The 17,781-nt window shown below is 41.3% G+C and overlaps 1 protein-coding gene across 1 annotated transcript in view; it reads left to right on the top strand.

Annotated features, from left to right (window-relative positions):
* Positions 1-15,460, top strand: part of LOC117886492 (ubiquitin-associated protein 2-like) — a gene marked incomplete at its 3' end in the record, with an annotated part of 52,169 nt that extends 36,709 nt beyond the window's left edge. Inside the window, exons 7-10 of the mRNA XM_034788361.1 lie at positions 7,689-7,743; positions 9,126-9,229; positions 13,767-13,826; positions 15,408-15,460. Of these exons, the coding sequence (XP_034644252.1) occupies positions 7,689-7,743; positions 9,126-9,229; positions 13,767-13,826; positions 15,408-15,460 (272 nt within the window). The remainder of the gene's footprint in view (positions 1-7,688; positions 7,744-9,125; positions 9,230-13,766; positions 13,827-15,407) is intronic.
* Between the last annotated feature and the right edge of the window lie 2,321 nt (positions 15,461-17,781).

Raw genomic sequence — 17,781 nt, 5'->3', positions numbered from 1 at the left:
ACTATAAGGGTCGTTATGTGCTGCAATAGGTTAACAAGGGAGGCTGTGAAATCCCCATCACTGGAGGTTTTTTAGAGCAGGTTGGACAAGCATGTGTCAGGGATGTTCTAGGTATACTTGGTCCTGTCTCAGCATGAGGGGCTGGACTAGATAACCTCTCAAGATCCCTTTCAGCCCTACATTTCTGTGATTCTGAGAGTATCTGAGTAGAGTTCTATAACAAAGGTGATATGGAGAACTGCTTAGCAGGACACAAGCAGGTTAAAAATCCTAAAGTTATAAAAAAACAAAATTCCTTATTTGTGTGAAGTGATTAAAAGTGTAATAAGTTTACCAATTTAACTTTCATTGTGGCGTTTTACACTTTGAAAAATGAGACTAGACTTGTCAGTTTCACTTTTGTCCCTAGTCAGTTTTTAGTAAATCCTTTTTTCTTCATGCTGATGTGTAGAGCATCTTTGCATTGCAAACGCTGTAGGGGAATGTTTATTAGAAAAAACCCTCCTACCATGGGTGGCGATAACTTCTGCCCAAAGAGTCTGAGATTAGGGCATTTACCTCGGTGCCACCCTATATGGTGTTTTTCTAGGACAAGGTTAAGCTGCGGCCACATCCGGTTTTCCTGCCCAAGGTGGTTTCGCAGTTTCACATGAGCCAGGACATATTTTTGTCAGTCTTCTTCCCAAATCCTCATAAGTCTGAGGAGGAACGTAAGTTGCACTCCCTGGATGTCAGGAGAGTGCTAGCCGCCTACATCGAAAGGACTGAATCATTTTACAATTCGACACAGTTGTTCATCACAGTGACGGATAGGATGAAAGGTCATCCAGTGTCCACCCAGAGAATTTCATATTGGATCAACGCCTGCATCTGATTTTGCTATGATCAGGTAAAAGTGCCTCCCCCGGCAATTGTAACTGCCCACTCAACTAGAGTGCAAGCCTTGGCGGTGGCCTTCCTGACCCATGTGCCAATTCCAATCATTCATTCACACATTCATGTCTTACTATGCGCTTACCCAGCAAGCCTGAGATGACGCCGGCTTCAGTAGAGCAGTATTACAAGCCGAATGTCTGTGAACTCTGAGCCCCTCTCCAGGGATACTGCTTGAGAGTCAGCTACAATGGAATCGACATGAGCAAGCACTCGAAGAAGAAAAAACGGTTACCCACCTTTTCATAACTGTTGTTCTTCGAGATGGGTAGCTCATGTCCATTCCATTACCCGCCCTCCTGCCCCTCTGTTGGAGTGCCGGCAAGAAGGAACTGAGAGGGTGTAGGGCCGACAGCACCTGATATACCGATGCATGAGCGCGGCACCCCAGAGGGCGCCACGGCTGACCCTACGGATACCGCTAAGGCAAAAGTCTCCGACATTTGTGCATGTGGGCGCGCATGCACCTAGAATGGAATCGACATGAGCAAAAGTTACGAAAAGATAGGTAACCATTTTTTTTCAATCATTAAACCACACTAGGGCTTGATCCTGTGAGCATGTGTGTGTGTCTGGAACTCTCAATGGACTTCATGGGGAATGGAGAATGCTCAGCACCTTAGAGGATCCAGGTATCCTATTTCCTGTAACTGAGTTGCTATGGAAAATCTCTCTAAATGCAACAAAGCAAACTACAGCTGGTGTGCGAAGTTGATTAAGAGCGTGAGATACATTAGTGAACAGAAAAAGGCCACCTGGCTCAATTAGTAAAATGTGGGAACAAACTAGAGTAAAATGTCAAAATGAGCAATACGATGGAAAAAAAACCCAACAAACTTTCCACTGCTGGCTTCCTGTGAATAGAGAGGAATAGCCAGGATTTGGCTTGACACTTGAACCCGTTGTTTGGAGATCTGAGTGTAAAGGAAGCTGAGAAATGTCAGGATTAGGAGTGGCAATTAGAGCTGTAATTTTATTCTTTGCCTGGTGCCCCCATTGTTTCCTTTTGTGCTCAGTAGGCTGACTAATTGAAGCAAGGTCCATTCACGCAGCCTGCTTGAGAGTTTAACATGTGCTGCTGCAAAGTTGCTCGTTCTCCTTTCTTGCGCAGATGGAAACTTACCGTCACAGAATTGCCTGTTGTGTTGCCAAAAAACCTGTGACTTCCTTTTTGTTTTGAAAACTGACCATTATGGTGCATTTTTTGTTGTGGAAACTATCTGGACAAGGCAATTCCATAATATAACAGTTAGAGCCTGCCTTCCCTCCCTTGGATGGATACTGCATCACAGCACTTAAGGTTCCATCTACACTGCAATCTGTTGGTCACTATTAAGGGACAGTGTTTAAAAAATTTCCTAATACGGGGTGGGGAAAACCTGAAATGCCGTAGTGACTCATCAGTGATTTCTGTGTGAGTTGCAGGTGCTAAGCACCTCTAGGGATCCAGAAGCTTAAATAACTTTGAGGCTGAGTTTTAAATTCAGAGTTGGGAGGAGAGAACTTTTTGGTTTAAAAAACTCAAAATATGGATTCGGTTGCTTCCTGAAAGCGTGGTCACTTTCAGTCCGCATACCACCAGAATACTTCTGATTCCAATTCCAACAGAATCTACTGTGTTGGAAGCAAAGATGGCAAAAGATTGTAGGCGTTGAGATTGTGCACAGCAGGTTTTCCAGAGTCGGGTTGTGTTGCCATGCATGGTAGCAGCATGTCTCCTCTCTTTAGGATGCAGCCAGCCTCTTTTGATCACCTAGGCTCCGCTGCAGCAACCTCCTTGCATCATTTCATGCTGGAACTCTACCAAAGGACACAGAAGGAATTAACATCATGGAATGTTGGGGCTTGTCTACATGGGAACACTCAAGAAAATAATCTGAATTAAAATTTCAAGTGGATTAATTAAACTTCATTAAACCCTTGTGTGGACGCTCTTATTCAGAATTAGTGACCTTAATTTGGTTTAATTAATTTCTCTTAATGAATTAAACTGAACTAAGGCCACTTTAATTCTGAATGAGACCATCCAGACAGACGCTTAATGCGGTTTAATTAATCCACTTTAAATTTACAGCTTTAGGCTTGGTCTACACTTCAAAGTTATGTAGGCATAGCTGTGTTAGATGGTGTCAAAAATACCCACACCCAGACCAACATAAAACACCCAGTTTAGATGCAGCTATGCCAACAGAAAAGGGCTTTTGTTGATATCGGTAATGTCTTTCAGGAAGGTTGTGTTCCTACATGGACAGCAATACTCCTTTTGTCAGGGTAGGCTGCATCTAAGCTTGGGGGCTATGCTGGCATAACTGTGCTAAAGTAGCTATGTGAGCATAGGCTCAATAGGGTAGTCATACCCTTAGTTATTTGGATCAATTTTCCTGAGTGTTCCCATGTAGACAAGGCCTTTAAAAAAGATCCAGAATAGAACTTCCTGGTTAGTTACCTAGAAGACCACCTCTCTTGAAGTCAGAATATGGAGTGAAATTGCTGCATGTCTAGCCCTAATCAGTAACTTCATTTTTCAGTCCTTAATGAAACACCAGGACAGGATCTCTAGCACTCTCTTCATGTACTAAATTGTCATCTTAAATATAATTAGGAAGGCCAAAAAATAATTTGAAGAACAGCTAGCTCAAAGACTCAGAAAGTAACAGCAAAAAATGTAAGTACATCAGAAGCAGGAAGCCTGCTAAACAACCCAGGGGGCCACTGGACGTTTGAGATGCTAAAGAAACTCTCAAGGAAGATAAGGCCATTGCGGAGAAACTAAATGAGTTCTCTGCATTGGTCTTCATGGCTGAGAATGTGAGGGAGATTCGCAAACCTGAGCCATCTTTTTAGGTCACACCTCCGAGGAACTGTCCCAGATTGAGGGGTCGTTAGAGGAAGTTTTGTTACAGATGGATAAATTAAATAAGAAGTCACCAGGACCAGATGGTATTCACACAAGAGTTCTGAAGGAACTCAAATGTGAAATGGCAGAACTACTAACTATGGTTTGTAAACTCTCACTTAAACCAGCTTCTGTACCAAATGACTGGAGGATAGCTAATGTGATGCCAATTTTTAAAAAGGAGCTACAGAGGTGATCCTGGCAATTACAGGCCGGTAGGCCTGTCTTCAGTATCAGGCAAATTGGTTGAAACTATAGTAAAGAACAGAATTATCAGACACATAGATGAACATGATTTGTTGGGGAAGAATCAATCAGCATGGTTTTTGTAAAGGGAAATCATGCCTCACCAGTCTGCTAGAATTATTTGAGTGTCAACAAGCATGTGGACAAGGTTGATCCAGTGGATATAGTGTACTTAGATTTTCAGAAAGCCTTTGACAAGGTCACTCACCAAAGATTCTTAAGCAAAGAAGGCTGTCATGGGAAAAGAGGGAAGGTCCTCTCATGGATCCCTAATTGGTTAAAAGACAGGAAACAGAGTAGGAATAAATGGTCAGTTTTCAGAATAGAGATAAATAGTGGTGTCCCCCAAGGTCTGTACTGGGACCAGTTCTGTTGAACATATTCATAAATGATCTGGAAAAAAGGGTAACCAGTGAGGTGGCAAAATTTGCAGATGATACAAAACTACTCAAGATAGTTAAGTCCCAGGCAGACTGCGAAGAGTTACACAAGGATCTCACAAAATGGGGTGACTGGGCAACAAAATGGGAGATGAAATGCAAAGTAATGCACATTGGACAACATAATCCCAACTACATATATAAAATGATGGAGTCTAAATTAGCTGTTACCACTCAAGAAAGAGATCATGGAGTCATTATGGACAGTTCTCTGAAAACATCCACTCAAGGTGCAGCACCAGTCAAAAAAACTAACAGAATGTTGGGAATCTTTAGGAAAGTGATAGATATAAATCCATGGTATGCCCACATCTTGAATACTGCATGCAGATGTGGTTGTACCATCTCAAAAAAGATATGTTGGAATTGGAAAAGGTACAGAAAAGGGCAACAAAAATGATCAGGGGTATGGAACAGGAGAGATTAATAAGACTGAGACTTTTCAGCTTGGAAAAGAGACGACTAAGGGGGGATATGATCGAGGTCTATAAAATCATGACTGGTGTAGAGAAAGTAAATAAGGAAATGTTATTTACTCCTTCGCATAACACACAAATTAATAGGCAGCAGGTTTAAAACAAAAAGAAACATTTCTTCACCCAATGCACAGTCAACTTGTGGAACTCTTTGCCGGAGGATGTTGTGAAGGCCAAGACTATAACAGGGTTCAAAAAAGAACTAGATAAGTTCATGGAGGATAGGTCCATCAATGGCTATTATCCAGGATGGGCAGGGATGGGAATGGGCAACAGGGGATGGATCACTTGATGATTACCTGTTCTGTCATTCTCTCTGGGGCAGCTGGCATTGGCCACTGTCAGAAGACAGGATACTGAGCTAGATAGACCTTTGGTCTGGCCCAGTATGGCCATTCTGATATTCTAATCTTTCACCTACATGTCAAGTTCTCCTTCTGTAATGCTTTCACCCGGTCAAATGGAAGAGGTGCTCTGCTGCTCAACCCATTTATATGCTTCTTATACCTCTGTTTTAGCTATTGAAACAAATGCCTCCTGCTTCAATCAACAATATCTTTCTATTCTAAACTCCCTGACTAGTTCTGTAGGTTACTATCCAAGTGTCTTGCCTCTGTCAATGTTCAGAATGATATTGCTGAAGAATCCTTGAAACATTCTTACCTATCTGCCTATGTTAAGTATTTCAGCCCTTTCCAGAAGCAGCCCCTGTGCAGGACATTTCCCTAATGATCTAAAACTAGTCCTATCCATCTAAATATTTATACTGTCATCATTGGGGTTCTCTGGACTCTGTTTCTGAAGGAACCTTGACAATGTCCTCTTTTTCCAGCCCTGCTGTGCACATTAGGTATCCTGAGTTGAATAGTTCCTCTTCTTTTGGAGAGAAATTAGAGAGAGATTGAGGCCAGATCTGCCAATAACAGATAAACCTGGTCCAAATTCTAGTGCCCTTCCTGGAGCATACTAAGGTCAGGCAAGCAATGCCTTGCTTTCTTGTATGTGTTTAAGAGCTTACATTCACACATGCATCCAATTGCTTCATGACTGTAACTAGTACTTGGGAGCCCTAAAAGATTACAATAGCAGGGTAATGTTAGAAATTCATACTTGTCCTGATAGATGGGGCAACCTAAAGATCCCTGTTTTGGTAACCTGTAATGCATCCATAATAAAATATTCTGCTTTGCTGTGTAGCTGGAGCTCTAGGCTCCCAGGTGTTGTGTTATGCAAATAGGTAGTTGTGAACTCTGAATGTATTTTCTTCTCAAAAAGTATGCCATCACACGTTAACTCCAAAAAATGAATGGAAAACCAGATGTAGAAATGCATTGCACATATGAAACACGGTTTAAAATGCTAAAATAGCAGACTGCTTTTGGGATTATTAAGTAATGTAAATGATTCTAGTATGTTGTCAGCACTATGCAAGACATGAAAGTAAAGACAGTCCCTGTACCAAAGAGCTTATAGTCCGAGGCTGATGTCAAGAGTGTAACCCAAAGGAGGGAACATCCTCCCCCTCCCCCCCCCGGCTGCATCTCTCCCCCAGTGCCAACCATCCCCACCGCATCACACCCCCCCAGTGCCAACCATCCCCCAGCCGCATTGTGTAAGAAGGGAGTCATTGGATATAGTTAAGGCTCTGATTTTGTCATGGAGGTCGTAGAAGTCCCGCCCCCCCCCACACTGCCTGCGATGGCTGGGAGTTGTGGGGTACCCTGGTCGCATCTGGCAGTGTGGCCCCCACAGCTCCCAGTCACTGGCCAGGGGTAACTTGCAGCTCCCGGCTGCCGTGAGCGGCAGGGGGACCCGGAGCTGCTAGCGAAGCCCTTTCTGTAGCCACCGAGGGGGTTGTAGGGACCCAACAGCTCCCCGTAGATATTTTTAGTAAAAGTCAGACAGGTCATGGGCTTCCGTGAGTTTTTCTTTATTGCCTGTGACCTGTCCATTTATTTTACAAGAAATATCTGACAAAATCTTAGCCTTAAGTATAATTTGAATAAGGCGAGAGTTTCGGCTTGGCGAACTGAGACTGCATAAAAGACAGCTGCGGGGAAAGGCCCAGATCCAGGAGTAGGAGAGGGAAACAAAATGGGTTGTTGAGGCTAACATTGGTACAGCAGAGGAATGAGAGAAAGTGTGATTAGGCCAGAGGTGTAGGCTGGGGCTTGTGCAGGCCTTGGAGTCAAGCACAAGAAATTGAAAGGTAAGGACTGTACACTGAACTTAGATGATAATAATAGCTATACATCTCCATACTAGACATAAAAAATATATGGTTTGAGTAGTTTCTAGTATATATTTGCCCACCCAAGTTTAATTTGTGTGCTGTACAGAGCTAGGTTGATACACACATTCAACAGTAGAGGCACTGTGTTGATGTGTATGATGTACCTAAGATTTTATGTTGGCCCTTACCTTGGTCTGGTTGATCTTTTCCTCTTCTAGTTTTAAGAGGAGAGGAAAGAATGGTTGCTTTACTATACTACTAATATTATGATGAACTAATATTTTGTTCTTTGTATGGATTAGAGAAGGGTTTTTACTTTGAGGGAAATTGAAGAGAGAGAAGTTGTATTTAGTAAATTCATCCATTCTAGCTTTCTTCCTCAAACCCAGTATTCTCCTGTGTGACAGATTGGCAATCAGCCCATCTGTATGGGTGCTATTAAAGGGTGTTCTCTCTTCTTGTAGGGTTTGGACGTGGCAGAGGGCGAGGAGCTGGGAGATTTTCAGCCCAAGGCATGGGGTAAGTGATGCATATAGTTCTCAGGGAAAATCGAACACAGCAGGAGTGTTAATCACTGTCCAATTTGTTAATACTACTTGACAAATATATTGTATATTGCTGTGGATAGAAAGCATACAGATCTGTGAAACTGTCTGTGAAATACTAGTGTGATTCATTGTATGCAGAGTGACTATTGCCATCTCTAGGCAAACTAACATTAAGTACACAGGAGTCAACATGTCAGAGACACTCAAAAAAACCAACCAACCCCCTAAATAAAATCCCTCCCCAGTCCCCAGAAAACTGAGCTTGTCCCCATGTAACCCAGCCCCTCAAGGAAAGTCCAAGTCAATCCAGAGGCGTTGCAGGTTGAAAGTTCTGCATGGCTGGTTTGTAGCCCTGTTTGAATGGTAACTTGTTTGGCTGTAGTTTGAAAAAACCCCCAAAGACAAGTGAATCTAATCTTTTCTACCAGAAGGTGCGGGAGCTTCCCTCCATTCTTAGTGTTTTACATTGTAGACAATGTTCTTTGCACGTGCGTGCACCTTGGTACAGAGTCAAAAGAAGCTTCTTCCCCTGCTGAACCCACAACTCTAAGGGTTTTTCAGTCTTGCCACTAGAACTCTTTTCATCTGGGCTGCAGGACCGTAACCTCGTTACCTCTAGCCATTATTTGCTCTCCGTAACTTTGTGGATCATATCCGTGGTGTCAAGAGAATAAAAATTAGCTTTTTCTCTTCTCCTTCGTGTCTTGGCTGCCTCCACGCCTTAGATAAGCCTTCTCCTTGCTCTTTTCCTCTTCTCACTCCATTCTCATGTGATAGGCTGAAAAACACCCCCCTGCCCCCCCCCCCCTTTTTTTTTTTAAACCAACAAATCAGTTTCCAGGTCACCATTTGGCTACCTCTTAAATATTGAGCTGTTTTGGCTTCAGTGGGTATTTCAGAACACTTCCATGCCACCATCTTATTGATACACTACGTGTTGCCCTGCATAAACTTCAGGCACCCTAAAAGCATGCGACATGGGATTCTCATCAGTATTATCCTGCTGAGAAGTGATCAACTGATTAGTTTACAGTCACAGCAGAATCTTATGTTTAATGAGGATGGGAATGGTTTGCCTGGTATTGCAACTTTTCCAGGAACTAGGTTTTGTTCAGTTTCTTTACAATGACTTTTTTTAATACTGCCCTGGTTTTTGGTGGCACACCCCCACCCTTATTGGGAGTAAAAAGAAATTGACTTTTTTGGAAAAACACAAATTATCGAAATATGAAAGACAAGAACTGGTAAAAATCTAATACAAATATAGACCATAAATTGGGGCATTTCATTTTGTGTGGCTTTGGTATTCACTTTCTGTATATTTCTGTTCTTCCCAACCTTTTTAAACCCTAGGACATTTAACCCTGCAGACTACACGGAGACTTCTGCCACAGATGGCTTTGGGCCAAAACCAGAAGTTTGGGAGACTGGTCAGAATGATGCAGATGATGGAACTGGTAAGATGGCTTCCAAAAGTGGAAGAGCTGGAGTGAAAAGCTGTAGCAAGTTGTCATTAAAATAACAGCTCTGCTGTGGGTTTTTTTTATGAACATCTGAAAATAGTTATACTTCTCACCTGACATGGGTGTTTGCTCACTCATACAGCTTGCTGCAGTACTCCAGCCGCAGGATGGCTGTATATGTACAGCTCTGTGGTTAGACAATGAGAAGGGTAGTTCTCGTTCGCAAAATCATAAACAATTCCCTATGAGTCGAGAGAGGTTGAAGGATGGAGCTATTTAAATCCGTTTCCCTATAGGGAATTTTTGATAGGTACATTACGGTGAGATTTTTCCAAAGCACGTGACTGATTTACAAGCACACATCTCATTGAAAGTCATTGGGACTTGTGCCCCTAAGTCACTCAGACACTTCTGAAATTCCCACTGTTACCATACAGGAAGGCAAACAGATTAGTTCCTGAGGTGTGGGACAGTTCCTAGATCTTGCCATCTTCCAGAACAGGAAATAACTAGAAATGTGAATAGGCCATAGAATTGCTACCAACAGAACAGTCTGTATCTTCATATGATTGTATTTATTGGTGGAATCTTAAGGGTGGAATGTTCATTGCTGGTTACAGGCAGAGACACAGACAGTAGGTTGAAAGGGGAGTGGTCTTGTCTGGGCACTGAAAAGCAAAGAACATAATCTGACTTATCAGTGACTCAGAAAAAGAACAGAATAGCATGCTGCCTCTTTGAGTTCCAGGTCAAGAGATGTAACGAGGGCAAAAAAAAAGATTGTGTCATGCTGGAGAAATGCCACTAATTACAGTAGTCCAGCAAGTGGAGGAAAATGGATGACTTCAGCATCTGAGGAATTGCTCACAAGATGGAAGGGTTCTATGCAGGTCATCTTTTTGACAACCCTTCTACTGTCAAATGAAAGGAAAAGGCTGATACTGGTGACCAACTGCTGATGTAAGGAGAAGGATTTCAGCTTCACTGAGCACTGGTGTGAGCCCCTTGTGATGTGACTTTCTGCGTTAGACATTCTCCATTTAGGCGGATAGGAGGCGAATCTCCTCGGTTCAGAGCTGGTGTGGCTCCTTAGGCAGACTTTAAACTAGTTGGAAAGGAGCTTTTACTTAGCTCAAAATCTGGCATGTATTTCCAAAATGAATGATTCTGAATAGATTTGTCCTGCAGCAAAACACATATAGCTAGAATAAAGATTATTAATTCACTGGTGTTTGTTTTTAAAAAATAAGTTTTAAGGCCAGAAGAGGCAGTCGAAGTGATGCTACATGTGAAATCCTGCCTATAATGTTAGCATTGGTGCTTGCTATATAGGGACGGAGAAGAGAGGTGGGAGGCAGGGCATGCTATTCTAATTATTTGAGAAGCAGTGAAATCCTACTTTAATGAAGAAAGGAAAAGATACAAGAAAGGAGAATCTACACTGAGAAATTGATAGTCTCATCCTCACTTCCTTACCAAGAATGGAGAGCTAGAGAAATTCTTGGACGAGCTATTGATATTTGAAATCATGGGAATGTATGCAAATCTGCCCAGATGTCTGGGTAACAAGAACAGCTAAATATGACTAAGCACAGATTCCTAAGTTACATAGAGGACAACTTTGTGACCCAGATAGAGGAGCTGTCCTTATCTACTTAGCAGTAGTAGAAGAATTCACTGAAAAATGGTGTGGGGGTAATGGAGTTTGGTGCTAAAGCATGAGCCACTGAAGTTCTCCTAGCTCTAAATGGGCTAGAACACATCAGTACAAGGGTATTAAAATCCAGGAAATCAAATTTTGAAGACGATGGAAAGCTGGTGAATGTGGTGCAGTGGGAGGAAAATGTGGGGAGAGAAGCCTGGAGCACCATAAAAATTACCATACTGAAGGGCGAGTGACTAGAAGAATAAGAATAATGCAAAGAAGCAAGAATGCATGCAAAGCAAAGATAAGGGCAACAAAAAAAGCAGAATGAGGCATTCTTTCTAGGTAGGAGCGGAAAGACAAATTGAGAACAGCTTTTGCATGTTTAGCTGGAAGAAAAGTACTGGACAGCTAGTGGAGAAATACTAAATCACAAATTGCAAAACAGTTCAGCCTTTTTAGATTTTTAAAAGATGTCCTTCTAATATCAACTCAGTTTTGAGTTCATCGTACTTGTTAATTTGTCCCCTCCCACTAACCAGGCTCAATTTTTCAGCTGTTTAAAAATTCTTTTTAGCTTATGAAATTCGTTTGCACTAAAGATGCCTTAGAATATGATGTCCTGGGCTGTCACAGATGGCAGAAGAGTCGCAAAAGGGTGCATGGATACTCTCGAGATGCATCATTCTGGGGCATCGTGGAAAAGCCAGCAGGTTCCGTGATGCTACAATACAACACCAAAGTATTGCTGATTGTGAAGAGGAAAGGAGAGGAGGAGTCTAAGTAACTTATAGAACCTCAAAAAGTTAAAACACACATCTATTCCAAAGAGTAGAAGGGAGCTGTTTATAACACTTTCCCTATTTGCTGCTTCTGTCCACTATTTTTTTTTTATAGTTGTAGGGTATGTTATAAATAGCTTAAAGAGAACTTTTTAAAAATGCAAAATGAATGAACCCTACATGAAAAGCAATAAACCTGAGCACTGTGAGTTGGTAGGTTAATGGGGTACTTGCCAGGTGGCCAGACGTACCCCCAGCTTTCAGATTTTTTGCAATACACTGAATGCGCTCACTTTCTTGTGACTTCTTGCTATGGGAGAAACCTGTAAGCATCTAGAAAATAATGGGCTCCTGAGCAATAAACAGCATGGGTTTTATATAGAGCAAGTCAGAGCAGACTCCATCACTTTTTTAAATGGAATTATAAAATCAGTGAATGAGAAGAATGCAGTAGATGTGATCAAATGTTTACTAAAGTACGGCTATTGTGCCTCAAATTTACTAGTAAATGTAATTCAGGTTGGCTTGGATATGTGCAGTCCCATGTGATTTATGAAACTGACAGGAGGGCCACAAAGAAAAGAGAGCAATAAACCACAATGTATCAGTCTCAGAGGATGGAGGTAATGGTGTAGCGGGGAAGCTGCAAGGGGTTGGGTTTTAGGTCCATTGTTGAAATGGAAAGAGCATTTTAATGAAAACTGCAGATTATACTAAATTGGGAAGGGCTGTAAATTACAAGGATAATATAAAACAGGGGAGCTAGGAAGGTTAGAAATAGGGATACAATAAGTTTCACACTCAAAGTGCAAGGTAATGCATCTGGAGTGAAATGGGGGGGAAATCCCAAAGGTGTGATCAGTAGCCAGAAATTAGGAGGAAAATAGTAGCAATCACACCAGCAATAAAGAGTAGAATGCACTTTTACTGGCTCGTTGAGCTGCTGCAAAGCAGATAAACCAGCTTTTACGGAAGAAAAATGGAAGCACCCACAGATGGAAATCCAGGATGAAATTTGCATAACAAACATACTTGGAAAAACAAAACACAAACTTTCAAGAGAAAGAAGATACTTGTAAAAACTGCAGTGTCACAGAAGACGTAGGGCAATAGTGGACAGAAAATTATTCCAGTTTGCAGTGATGAAAGGTGGCATTAAAGCCAGTGTGATGATTTTTTTGTTTTGTTTTTTGGACTGCAGAGGCCTGAAGACGTTGAAGAGAGGACCTGTTGTGCTAGTAGTAAGATCATACCTGGAATACTGTATGCAGTTCCAGGCCCTTCAATGTAGGAAGACCTTGGCAAATAGGAATTAATTCATAGAAGAGCAACAAAGTAGTTGAGGCTGGAGGGATTGACTTTGGAGGCAAGAGTGAGAATTAAATGCGTATAACTTGGCTAATCTTCTAAAATGCGTAGTGGGGGAGATGTGCTCATTGTCTGCAAATGCTTGAAGGGTGCCAATACAGAAAACGGGTTGATCCAGTGGGGGTATAAAATAGGAATGGGATGAACCATTAGGCTGAATGTCAGGGAAATGTCCTAACTGTGGGATCTGTTGGTTTGGAATACTCTCCCAAGGGGACTGGTGGAAGCCCCATTCCTGGACTTGTGTAAAAAAAAAAAAAAAAAAAAACTATACAAAACACTTGGAGCACTATTGTTTATTATTAAAGTACTGACACAAAATACAGAGACCATCCTTGCCCTGAAGAGCTTTACCATCTACACAAGTCAGACACAGAGTAGACAGGATGATGCATTCTTAAGAGAAACTAATAAAAATACATATAGAACATATCCTCTAGGGAGCAATCCTCCATTGGCCAGGAGGAAGAAGCCAGAGGAAAGGCTGACCTAACTTCCACATCTTAATTATACTACTCGGGCACTTCCTCCTGTCTGAAAAGCCATGGACACATGGGCTTGCTTGGGAGTTTGTCCAGGAATTGGAGATCTGGTGAATTTTCCTTGGAAACGCCAAAAATTACTTTGCTTAGCTACAGGTACATGACTCAACACTTTATATGGAGACCTTCAGTGAGAGGCTATTTGGTATAGTGTGACTGAGAGACATTTCAGGCAATTTTATATTGCTCCACAGAGCCAGCCCAGAGTGGACATTATCTTGCTCAGGACCTGCCAAATAATTGTGGACTCCAAGGTATAAGTCCTCTTTCTTTTTGGGGGGTATGTGTATGTTGGGGGCAGGGCTGTTCAGACTGCCAAATCAGCAGTGTTCAATCCTATTGTCTATGACTTAGCTGCAATGTAAAACACACAGAGGAATGAATTCAGATATATTGATATATATACATCTAGATTGATCTAATTAGCGCAGACTGGATTTGATGCGGTCTTCAAGGGGCTTTATTTTAAAATTCATTAATTGCAAATGGTTCAGTGCCGAATACAAGAATGCGATTAAAACGGAGGTGTCTTGCAAAGCTACATTTGATCAAAGGTGATGGAAACTAAAATTTTACTGCTGGTGGGTGCTTCGCTTGTGGTTGTGTAGTTAATTGGATGGCTCTGTTCCTGGGATAGCCTCAAGTGTGTGTGCCCCAACCCCCCTGCTTTCTAATGGTTTCCGACTGTTGTGTGCCCCCTCTCTCCCTTGCTGTTTCCTATAGAAGAGACCAGTTTTAAAAACATTAAACACGTTTCCTACTGCTGTGCTATTCCTGCACGTGTTAGTCTGCCTGTTGCACTGCACAGCCTGCTCTCTGCAACTTGTGACATAAAATTGGCTTGGCACCATGCTGCAGCTGGAGTGGCAGGCCAACCGCCATGCTGCCACAGAAGGAATGAGATTTTTTTCCCCTGTAAAATGGCTGTTTTCCAACTCGGGAAAGCGGACTGGGGTTATTCTGGCCTGAGGAGACAGCCAGCAGGCAGGAAGGGAATGTCCTAGAGGGGACATCACTGTGTGCTTTCAGCTCGGGCGGGTACGAACCGGTGATACGCAGACTGAGGCACGCAAACCGCAAGTGGCTCTTTAATGTGTCTTATGCTGCTTTTTACAGCACGTGATGATATTAAAACACTGGTGATTTAATTATTAGCCAATCTAAGTTATTAACCAATCAGGATGCTTTTACTATGTTGCTTACCAATTGTAGTTGATAAAATAATAATACTTGGTCAGTCATTTTGCTGTGAGAAATATATATATATATATAAATAGTAAATAAAAAAAATGAATTCACACTACTGTGGCTCTTTTGGGTTATGTTGATCACTGATTTGGCTCCTGAACCACTGAGGTCTGAGTATCACTGGTCCAGATGCAGACTTTGGAAGTCTAAGCAGGTCTTGCTATGCAGCCAGTATGGATCCCATGTTTATGGTGGTGCAGAGCTCAGATTCTACTCTGCTTTAGGATTCCATCATTAAGTTTAATCATCAGGGAAAGGTGAGTGGGGTGAATGTCTCATCATGCTTGGTGCTGTTGAGTATGATGGCTGATTTAAGGACACTGTAGTCTTTCCTTTAACATAAACCATCTCTGGTACCAGAAGGGCTAGAAATATCCCTACATTCTAGAGAACATGTTAAAAATATCTCCCAAAAGACCCTAACTCTGTAGAGCATCTTGTGGTCCTGACCATAATTTCCTGCGTGTACTGCATTCATAACTGTAATTAGAGATGGACGGTAAGATGGCTTTTAATGTGCGAACTGAAATATGATATTGAGTCTTAGGATTTGTGCCTAATTTCTCTTTTCTCCCATACTGCAACAGGAGCATGGAAGAATTCGATAGAAGAATGGACGGCAGAAGACTGGAATGAAGATGTAAGTATATGTGGATGGGTAGGCAGCAATTATTCACTCTGTGCTCTCTGTGCATCTCCTTCAGAAGTCCAAAATAAATGTCCTGTGTAATACTTTGCAACGTATGGGGGGGTTGTAAGAAAAATAAATTTTTTTTTAGTTCATTCCTATTTAATGGAGATCATAAAATCAATTATTTGATGAATTTCATTCTACTTTTTGGTTCAAATAATGTAAAAATATTATTCCCCATTTTATGAGGCTGGGTGAACTATTTGTGAATATAAGAATTTTACATATTTTTTTACAGTTAAAATATTTTCATTCTTAACCCAACTCTACTATTTATCACTTATGAGAGTTAATCACACACATTTCTCCTTGCATTGTCTAGAGCTTACACCCTTCGCATCGTGAGACTTTTTTATATAATGATCTTTATGAACTGGTAGATTAAGTATGAAAAATTAGCGACTGATGAAATTTTGATCCATGTTTTTCTGTTTATAAGATCTATATCATTCTTTTGACTTTTTTCAAAACATGAGTCAGTCTTCTTTGTGTTAACAGACTATTAAAAAAAAAAATCAAGACATATCATTATCACATAATCACTTTTTTTTTGTTACATTCCACCCCCCAACCTATGTTCATGTATTTTTCTCAGGCCAGTGGCCTTGCTTCATATCTGTAAAGCATTTAGCACATTTTTGGTATTCTAATAATAATCATTAATAATACCTACCAGCCCAGTCTGAGGAGCCCACAATAACAAACCACTGTGTATATGCAGGTTAGAGGAGTTTGGGGTGGAGTGGAGAAATTTGATAAGGAAACAGAGAACTTTAAAAATCAAGGTCCTTCTGCTGTATGTGGACATCAGATATTCTATGCCCATTTTCCTAAGAGGAGGAGTTCGCTTCAGAATGTTTGGTCAAGACCGGTGGTGGTTTTGGTTCTTACTGGAGAGAGGAGTGTTTCACTTCAAAGACAAATCTGAAAATTATTTCTTAGCTTCCAAGGAGGTTGTAATCTGGAAAGTATTAAAAGTGCCACGTATTATTATCCCGTGTGCATTCTTTAAAGGTGTCCGTTTTAGATTAATTGGAAATCTGTCTTCTATTTTTTAATGTCTGAGGAGTGGTTCTGTTGTTGGTATAGTATAGTCAAATAACTGGGTTTATTACAGGAGCAAGGCCTTGTTCAAAGAAATCTATGCAGGCTAACCCCTGCATCCGTTTGGAGCATCGTCGAAGTCATGTGCTCCCATGTGGGCACAGGGGTTGGTCTAGATCAGGGGTGGGCAACCTATGGCATGCGTGCCAAAGGCAGCACGTGAGCTGATTTTCAGTGGCACTCACCCTGCCCGGGTCCTGGCCATCGGTCCAGGGGCCTCTGCATTTTAATTTCATTTTAAATTAAGCTTCTTAAACATTTTAAAAACCTTATTTACTTTGCATACAGCAATAGTTTAGTTATATATTATAGACTTACAGAAAGAGACCTTCTAAAAACGTTAAAATGTATTACTGGCACATGAAACCTTAAATTAGAGTGACCAAATGAAGACTCGGCACACTGAAAAGTTGCTGATCCCTGGTCTAGATGGAGCTCATTGCAGGATTAGGGGCTAATTTTGTCTCACTTCACATCAGGGATCCCTCTGTTCTGGCCTGCCAGCTACACTCATGCAACAAACTAATGACTTCAGTGGCTGGTCTATTACAAACTGTTAGTGTTAGTGGAATCCAGTCTCAGTGGACAAAAGCATTGATTCCTTCACATGGAAAAAATATAGGTTATTAAAAGGCTCTTTAATCTGGTGGAGAAAGGCATAGCCAGAACCAGTGGCTGGAAGCCAAACCTAGAGTAATTTAAATTAGAAATATACTTTAGCCAAGTGCAGATTATGCTTTAGTCAAATGCAAGCTATTGGACTCAATACAGTGGTAATTGGGTGAAATTTAATGGCCTGTGATATACAGGAGGGCAGACTAAATGATCTAAAGGTTTCTTCTGGTCTTAAACTCTACGAATCTAGATATTCTCCATTCTTTTTAAACAGTAATAGACACTTGGAATTACAATATATGAAGATATTGCTACACCCACCTTGTGTGTCCAGTATATGAAATTGTATTTTGTTAAAGGGACAATGTCAGTGTGAAGGCAAGTCAAATTAAAAGCAAATCTATTTTCAGGTACTACAGTTGGTCCTCAGTCTTCCTGACAGTTTTTACAACCAGTCTCCTATTTAAAAAATAAATGGACAGAAGTGTGATTAAATTGGCAGTATCCCTTAAACAGGATTTAAGATGACATGAAAACCATCATTTTCATTT

The sequence above is a fragment of the Trachemys scripta genome, chromosome 13 (assembly GCF_013100865.1).
Source record: "Trachemys scripta elegans isolate TJP31775 chromosome 13, CAS_Tse_1.0, whole genome shotgun sequence".
Lineage (NCBI taxonomy): Eukaryota > Metazoa > Chordata > Testudines > Emydidae > Trachemys > Trachemys scripta.
Note: the sequence above shows the minus strand (reverse complement) of the source record. Positions and strands in the feature narration are given on the sequence as shown.